Source organism: Pistacia vera, unplaced genomic scaffold, assembly GCF_008641045.1.
Source record: "Pistacia vera cultivar Batoury unplaced genomic scaffold, PisVer_v2 Contig998, whole genome shotgun sequence".
Lineage (NCBI taxonomy): Eukaryota > Viridiplantae > Streptophyta > Magnoliopsida > Sapindales > Anacardiaceae > Pistacia > Pistacia vera.
Window position 1 is genome coordinate 1 of NW_022196887.1, and position 8,786 is coordinate 8,786.

At 36.0% G+C, this 8,786-nt stretch overlaps 1 protein-coding gene across 1 annotated transcript; it reads right to left on the reverse strand.

The window, feature by feature from the left end:
* Nucleotides 1-691: 691 nt before the first annotated feature.
* Nucleotides 692-4,583, reverse strand: LOC116121599 (kinesin-like protein KIN-14A; the record flags this gene model as incomplete). The annotated part of the gene is made up of 7 exons (XM_031407542.1): nucleotides 4,099-4,583; nucleotides 2,599-2,722; nucleotides 2,161-2,247; nucleotides 1,750-1,920; nucleotides 1,501-1,607; nucleotides 998-1,129; nucleotides 692-870 (listed from the first exon to the last, which is right to left on the reverse strand). Coding segments are annotated over exons 1-7 (1,034 nt in total), but the record flags the coding sequence as incomplete, so codon positions are not given.
* Between the last annotated feature and the right edge of the window lie 4,203 nt (nucleotides 4,584-8,786).

An 8,786-nucleotide genomic window follows, 5' to 3' on the forward strand; every position in this document is an offset into this window, starting at 1 on the left:
TCTACTTAGTCTATCCATTCAATAAACCCTATTCAACATACAGTAATATTTCAAACAATATTCTATCAAATTTATGAGTAAATGCTACTTATGTGACACCATTACCAGTTCAAATAATTCTTTTCATGAAACTTAGTATTCAACTTTAGTCATACGATTAACAAATGATCTACTAGATCAACTTCATCAAGGTCATAACCTGCTACATGTGCTCCAATTAGTTGATCAAATAAAGAAAAAATCAATTAACTAAAATCAGATTCTCCGTTTACATTTTGTCAAGTTCATAAAGGTCACTAATATTAGATTGTTCAAAAATGAGTTGATATCAAAGAGCTTAGATATTTATTAGCTATTCCAGAATGCTTTGACAAGCTCAAAAATACGACAATAATACCGAAAAGAGAAAAAAAAAAAAAACTACTAGGAATAACTTGTCTCAAATTAAACTTAGTACTCTTTGACAATAATGTGTCAGGACCTTGTTTAAACAGACTTTATAGGGCATATCTGTACTTTAAATAAAAATTTAATTTAACCCAAGGCATGGTCAAATTTTCTCTCTCAGCGAAGAAGCATGGTCATAGAACTAGAAAGGAGATCATCAAATGTTATAGGGGAAAAGAGAAAGAGAATGAAAACAAAAGTAAAATAATGAGATGGAAACTTTAATAGTACAAAGAGAACATACAAATGAGAAACATTGAACTTCAAAACATCATTTCCCCGGCTTTGAAATGCAGATTTCAAGACTTTAGAGAACTCCAATGGATTATCAACTTTTTCCTGTACAAGTTCTATAAAAGATTCTGCCGTTCCTAAGCGAACCATTGATAAACTGCTTCCTGATTCTGAGAGCAAATCCCTTATCTACAGGAACAAGAAAAGGGTCTGAATCAGAAAATTTTGATGACACTATAAATAAAAACCAGAAGATAATAAAGATAAGCAATGGACAGGAAGTGCAATGATTGGTTAGTGATCGAGGGGAATAAACCTGCTCATTATAGAGCTCAAAAACTGTAACAGAGAATTTGAATCGAGAAGTTGAAGTTGAATCCGAGTTAGATAAATCAAACAATTCCTCAAAACAGCGAGCATACAGACCACGATCGTGGCTTGATCCTTCCTGGGCAAATCAGAAACATGTCAGGAAAGCAAGAGACTTCACAAAAGAATGAGGCCCTGCAAAACCTTAAAGCACCAGCAGTAAAGCACAAACAGCCAGTTCAACCGATGTGATGATCATCAAAGTAAACCAATTGCCAGTTAATTCCAAAAGAACGAAAACAGGAAAATAACAAAACAAGACAGAAAGATATTTTATGCAACAAGAGTTGCAGATAGTTGATGAAAAACAACAATTAATCTAGTTTAATCAATAGCTAAGCCAGCTTTAACAAGTATATTCTTTATACTGGGCAATGAAAAATGTTAAAGCACAAGCTTTAGTAAATTTTCCAATGGAAGAACCCAAGGGGGAAGAGAGAGAGAGGGCACCATTGTGTGCGTCTTTCCTGAGTGAGTTTGCCCATAAGCAAATATAGAAACGTTAAATCCATCCAAAGCTGATTGCACCAGTGGCTGTACATCACTGAACAGCTCAGCTGCACAGAAATACCTCAATAAGAATTTTTCTAAGGCATTTCAATAGTCTAATTATTAAATCATGTGTGACTAAGGAGGGAATATAAAAAAATTAACTTATAAAATGATTGAGAAAGATGATTAAAGAAAATTTTATGTCACCTTGTCCAACATGAGGTCCATAAACTCGGTCAAATTCAAAATCCTTCTTGGGGTTGGAGATGGAATCATCACGGGTATTGACACGAATAGTGCAATCATCAGGAAATTCAACAACTGAATGACCTTCGTCTTCAAATAATGGCCTCGTGCGGCAAAATACCTTTATGTTTCCTGAAACAAACAATCTAGTTTCTCAAACATGATAAATACAAAAACAAAGAATCTATGAGAAGCAGATCTTAGAATAAATACAGAAAATATTGTAAGGATAAAAGCTTTTGTGTGCATAGAGTATGTGCAAATCTCTGCATTTGTGTGTCTGCTAGAGGCAGAGAGAGAAGAAGACAGACAGATAGATAGACAGATAGACAGAGAGAGAGAAAGAGAGATGGTAAATCAAAAAATGAGTACCTTTGGACGTCAACAAGTCATTGAACAATCTTTTCTTTTCATTGATCAGTGGAGATATTCTAGCTTCAGTTTCGATGGCAACTTGATCTGACATTTAAATTTAAGTAAAAACTTAAAACCACTAGCAGAACCCAACAACAATACAAGCTAGAGAGACAGTAGACAAGATAGTGCAGGGAGTGACAATTAGAGAAACAAAATCATTGCATGTGTTTCATAAGTATGTTATTTCAGCATGGAATAATATCCACCATAATTGCTCTGTTACACTTCACGGAAATGTTCTCCAATATCCATTTCAAACATAGTATCCCAATAGACATGAGCTTAGATATGTAGTCTCATTCAATTCAAAATCTCAAACCAAACATAGTCCTTAATTTGGGGAAAAAAATTCATAATTTTAGCATGGACGATACGAGTGACTTGGGTATATACCTAGCTTACGGGTTTTCTCAGCAAGAACACCGAGATAACGTGTAACTCGGTCAAGCTTTGCATTAGAGTACTCCTGCAGATCACTTGCTTCTTGCCTCAATCCCAAGTAATCTTCTTTTGCTAGCTGTCAAAATAATGTGAAACAAGTATTAGGAATTCATGAAACAAGTGCATCATACTATAGTCAAATCAACCATCTGACCCCAATGTAATCTTACAGAAAAGAGCAAAGTACTAAAGCTCAAAGAATGTCCCCAAGATAAATTTGCAACTCTTGATCTACCTTGATATCGATATAACCTAAAATAGAAAAAAGGGGTCTCCAATACATCTACCAGCACATGTGATTCCAGCACTCAGCAAAAGCTGAACAATTTGCCAGAGACATCTTGCATTCCAGGTCACTATGTGTGGAAAGGTTTAAATCAAGAGGTACCTCGATATTTCACTCACAATTTCTTTTTTCTTTTCTTTCTTTTGAATTCCAATTTTCAAAAATCTGATACTCAATCTGCATGTATAACTAGACTTGCAAATAGTATAGCTTGCGTAAAGTATGGTTAAAAAAAGTTATTAACAGAAATCATCCTGATATTACAGAATCTTGGACACTTAAATTAGAAAGAAGAAAATTAGATTCTTTAAATAGTTATCAAACAGAATGAACTTCTTGAGACGTGCACTAATTTGAGACAACTAACTTTTCAACCATCAGTTGGTAACCACGGTAGTTTTCAGCACTTCCCAATATAGTTAACCAGAGTTCACTGCCAAACTTTTACTGACTGTTGTCCCACTGAAAGCCCGCAAAAAAGAAAAACTTGTCACTACCCACCCAATAAAAAGCCCACACAAATCACCTAAATGCAAATGTTTTGGTTGCAGTAATGTGCATTAAACAAAGGCAGAGCAAAATTCAATATTAACCCTGAGAAACCTACCCGAGTAGGATTGGATCACCAAGCAAGCTCTGGTGCCAATGGACGACAGTTCTAAACTACCTTAAAGAAATAAGGTCATACCTCGTTGTTTCACTTACAATGCCTCAAAGTCCTCAAGGACCTCAACTAATCTACTTCTTCACAACTCCGGCATAAATTCAAATTCACCCCTCCAACTCAAAAGTTTCAAAAACCAACATTTGCAGACTAATGATATACTCCATGTCTCAAAGGCCAACAAAATCAAACAGTCTAGCAGTATCAAACTAAAGACTTCCAGTCCTCCACCAAGGAGAAGCTAGTCCTAACCAAAAGTATAACCCTAAACTGCAATTGAACTTAGTTAAGAACATTAAAATAGCATTTTCCTATTTCCTGAATAAATTCTTTTCGAAACATAATTGCCTCTCACATTGAAGAAAATAAGTCTGTAACAAATTATTCACTTCTTAACATCACTGTCACACTCAAACTCACTAATCACTACACACATTGCCCTTAACACCACCAAATCAAACCATCAGCCTACAAACTCAATCAATAATAATAAACACACTACCTTAAGTTTATCCTTCAATCGCTGAACCTTAGTGGCAAGCGCCTGCCGTGAAATCTCCGGAGAATGCGGCGAAACGGACGTGGCAGATATGGAGTAGCGCCGAACCAGAGGTGCAACAGCTGGCCGCTGGTCCTCGGGGCGGTCGAACGGCGACGTCGAGGATGACGACGACGACGTCTTCCTCGGCTCGAAGCCACTCACCTCCCAGTTCCACCGGTTCTTGTTCTCCGCCATTACTAAACCAAAACCCTACTTCACTCACAACCAAATTTCAGAGCTAAAATTTCAAAAGACTGTCTCTAGAGATCGTCATCCAATCTTTTTGCTTTGCTTTTGTTTTTGCTTTGGCCCTGTAATGTAATAAAATGAAGGGTGGAGAGAGAGTGACGATGAGAACGACGCCGTATTGGAAATGGCGGATTGATATAGGAACACTCAACGGCTGTTTGGGACACAAGTAATTTGTGCTCAGTATTACTTCACGATTCGCTTTCTGTGAATGAGTTTTTTTCCTAATATTTGTTTTTCTTTAGATAAGGAAGCGCGTGCTACGTGAGGATGCGCGTGGGGGTGCAGGTGGTTGTTTGTATGATGAGCTGGCAATGGGATAGTGTCGGGTTGGCACGGCCTGATTGGGTCCTGGACTCCTGGCCAAAAAACCCGAACCCATTAGATTATATCTTTGTTTCTTTCTTTAAATGAAGACATGGTTTTGGTAGTACCCGCCTCATTTATTCAAACTCAACTTTTTAGCAAATGAAATTGAACAGTGGCAGTTGAAGTTTGGTTAGGTCCATTGCGTGACACTTTTAAAACGGGCACCACGTTTTTGGATAGTTTAGCCAAGCAAATTGGTCACAAGTTTTGTAATATTATCGATAAAGTATCATAATTGGGCTTTGAAGTGTGAATTATAAACTCTAAGGTACTTTATAATCTTTTATGATTTATATAGTTTTTAATCATGCCATACAATATTCAAAAAACAAGAAGAACCCTTATTGCTAAAAGCAAATCACAAAGCCAACATTTGACTACCTTTATAACCCATCATAATTATCATAGGTTATAATAATACTAATGATAAAAAATAGAGAAGTCCATAAATATACATATATTTTTTTCACTATAAAATTTTGGTTTGTGTAAAGAAAGCTAAACAAGTTAGGTATGTTTGAAGCATGAATGTATTTGATCGACATGGCAAAATTATATTGTTGCTAATTCTGCATTCGAGTGGTAGTACTTATGACCAGCATATGCAGCAACCCCACCGGCCAGCTCACTTTACTTTGCAGAAAATCTACTACGCCAAATTGTAAGCAACCTCAACGTTGCCGGGAAAAATATCATCTCCGACCACATTTATAACAATGCAGCAAAAATATCATAAAATTACATCACCCCTATGCGAACCATGTCGCAATATTATATGATTATTTTCGATGAAACTGGTGTCAAAATATAATCAAGCAATAACGTCATTCTTGTACTAGCATTAGACTTCAAACATTCTCATCAACATCACACGGTATCGTTGTAATAGTTCGTCGAGGTTAACCTCAGATAATCTTCTTGTTCAAAGGGATAGGGGTTTCCAGTTTGATCCTTATACATAAGTTAGTGGGGTAATTGTCAGGTTTTTATGTTTGAGGGGGTGTAAAGAGAGCTTTTTAGGTGCTACAGCCTTAATAGAAGTTACCAAAGTGGGTTGTCAATGTTAACCTAATCATTTTTTCTAAGTGCTCTGAAATGTTGAAACCTCAGAGGTGGTCAATGTAATTAACTCTTTAATTAACAGTTAAAAATTAATTACCTCCTCTCATATTTGCTAAATCATCATTTGAATGTCAACTATCACCAACTCTAAAAGTTTACAAAACTTCATCAGGAACAACCCTGTAAATGGATTCCATTAATTTTTCGTTAAAAATTGTATCAAATGTCTATTTTACCCTTATTTTAAAAATTAATCAACAATCTAAACCTTTAACTGATCTTTGGTATCATTATTTTTTTTTTTTTTTTTTTTTTTTGTAATGTAGGTGGTCTCATTTTCAACCAAATATCAATAATAATAGAGCAAATGACATGTTCCCACTCGAGGTTTGACAAAATTTTTAGTTGGTACCCCTGATTGCATTTATTCCAATTATCACCCTTAAACTAACATTGTTTCCTTTATTTTAACAGTTGAAGGTTAAAATAGTCATTTTTTATTTTTATTTTTTGCAAATCTCTCAAACCCACTGTCGCCTCTTCTTTTTCTTCTAACCATTCTTCTTTTTCTTTTATCACACTCAAAATGTGCCCATACTCATAGATTAAACCTTTTCTTCTTCTTCATTTACCTTTTTCTTCTAAGTGGGTATTTTATGGGCATTCTTCTTCTTCTTTTGCTGCTTTGGCTTTATCTTCTGAGGCACATTTTAGCCAAAGCAGAAGAAGAAGAAGAAGAATGGGTAGAAGCAATGCTCTAAAAACCGGACTAGGCCTTGACCCGGTCAATGTCCAGATTCACGACCGGTTAAACTGTTAGTTTCTCGGTGGTCCAAAAAGTTTAAATTCTTACAAACACACCCCTAAAAACTACATTTCAGTCCCTGCATATTTAAAATAAAGCAAATATACCCTTGTTATCTGTTTTGGTTTTGACTTTTCCAGCCAAATTTTGGCTGATTCCGACAGCAAAAATTCAATCTGACACCACCACCTGAACCATCAAACATTTACTCTACAAAGCCCCTCTAACCTTAGAACTTAGTAGCCCCCGTTTACCGATCGTGACTCACGAACACCGCCGCGATTGGGTTGATATTTTCGGCTAAATTTCGGCTTATTATGGCCTCCAAAATTCAATCAAACACCACCACCTAAACCACCGACCTCCGCTCTACAAAACTCCTCTAACCCCGACACTTGTTAGCCTCCTATTCGCTAATTGTGACTCCCATATTGGGTTGAATTTTTTGGCCAAATTCTGGCTTATTCCGGTGTTGAAAATTCAATCCATCACTACCCCTTGAACCACTAGCCTATACTCTACAAAGGTCCTCTAACTCTAGTACTTGATAGCTCCTCGTTCGCCCGTGATCAAAATAGGGATTTGAGTAAATAGTGAAATTGAAATCTTGGGTCGAAAAAGAGGCGGTCGACAATTAGACCGGTCTAGTCGTAGAAGAAAAAGAATAGTTGGCAGTGGGTTTGAGAGACTTGCAGAAAATAAAAAGTATATGACCATTTTAACCTTCAACTATTAAAATAAAGGAAAGAGTATTAGTTTAAGGAAGGAAATCTAGAGTAAATGCAACCAGTGGTATCAACTGAGATTTCGCCAAACCACTGGTGGGAACATGTCATTTGCTCATAACAATACTTCAAAATCAACAAGCCAACCACCTTCCTCATTGTAACTATACATTATGTTATAAAATTTACATAATTTGCACCACACGAACCCAGGAAGCGCTTCAAATTCAAGACTCAAAGCTCCAAACTTTCTTCATTTATTTAATACAAATGGTGGGAAACAATCAAATCAAAACACAAAAACAACAATTGCAAAAAACAACACAAAATGAAAAAGTTCCAACACTGAACACAAAAAACTAAAATCAATGTTTTCTATACTGCAGGATTTCTGCCAAACTTTTAGGGTGGTTGGTTTTAATTTTTATCTTTTATTTTTGTTGTGTAGGCTGAAGATTGAAAGATTAAGATAACATGAATGTAAAATGGAAAAAAAATAAAATAGAAAACAAATCAAAATTTCAATTTTGTAAGGAGATGCAATATGGGTTGTGTCCGGTGTGTATCAAAGATATATATGAAGAGTGATTTGCGAAAACCCAAATATTTTTGGGTCCTTTAAGCTTGATTGTGTTATGAGCAAGAAGAATAAAAGAATACTAAATTGTTTTGATACAATCATTAGCCCCTGTTCGTTTAACTTTTTGAAACTCTATTCAATTATCTTGTTTAAAGTAAACAGTAAAAAACGTGTTTGTTTTAATATTGACGGAATTTAATTCAAAATCCAATCATATTCTATTCAACTCAAAACAATTAACAATTATATTTCACAATAAAAGTTTATAAATAAACAAAAACATCCTCACCCACCCAAGCCACTGTCGGCTGCCAACAATCGCCATCAACCGCTGTCTTTGCAATCGACATCTCACTTAGCTACTGGAATCATCACTGTTCCCAACCTTGATGTATATCTTTCCACCCAGCACCCTGGCCATTGTCGGTTGTCGACGCCGGAATGACGCACGATCAGCCGAATCTGGCTGATCGTGCGCCGATCTATAGCCAAATCAGATTTTGGTTGTTAACAACCACCATAAATCTGGTCGTTTCTGGTCAAATACACGGTGGATCTAATCACTAGATTGTCAGATCTAGTCAATTGTGCACCATTCTGGTGACTGTCGGCTGCTAGAAATCGTTTAGGTGGTTGGGGGCGTTTTTGTTAAATTATAAACTTTTTTTTGTGGGGGTTGGGGGGGGGGGGGGGGGGGGGGGGGGGGGAGGGGTGTTTAGCTAAATTACCAAATGTAAAAGGCTAAAGATAATCTAAATGTTTTCCAAAAAATGTACCAAACACATTTTCAGAATCATATCCTATTTGATTTAATTATATTATATCATATTCAGAATAGCATATTTCAAATAATGTACCA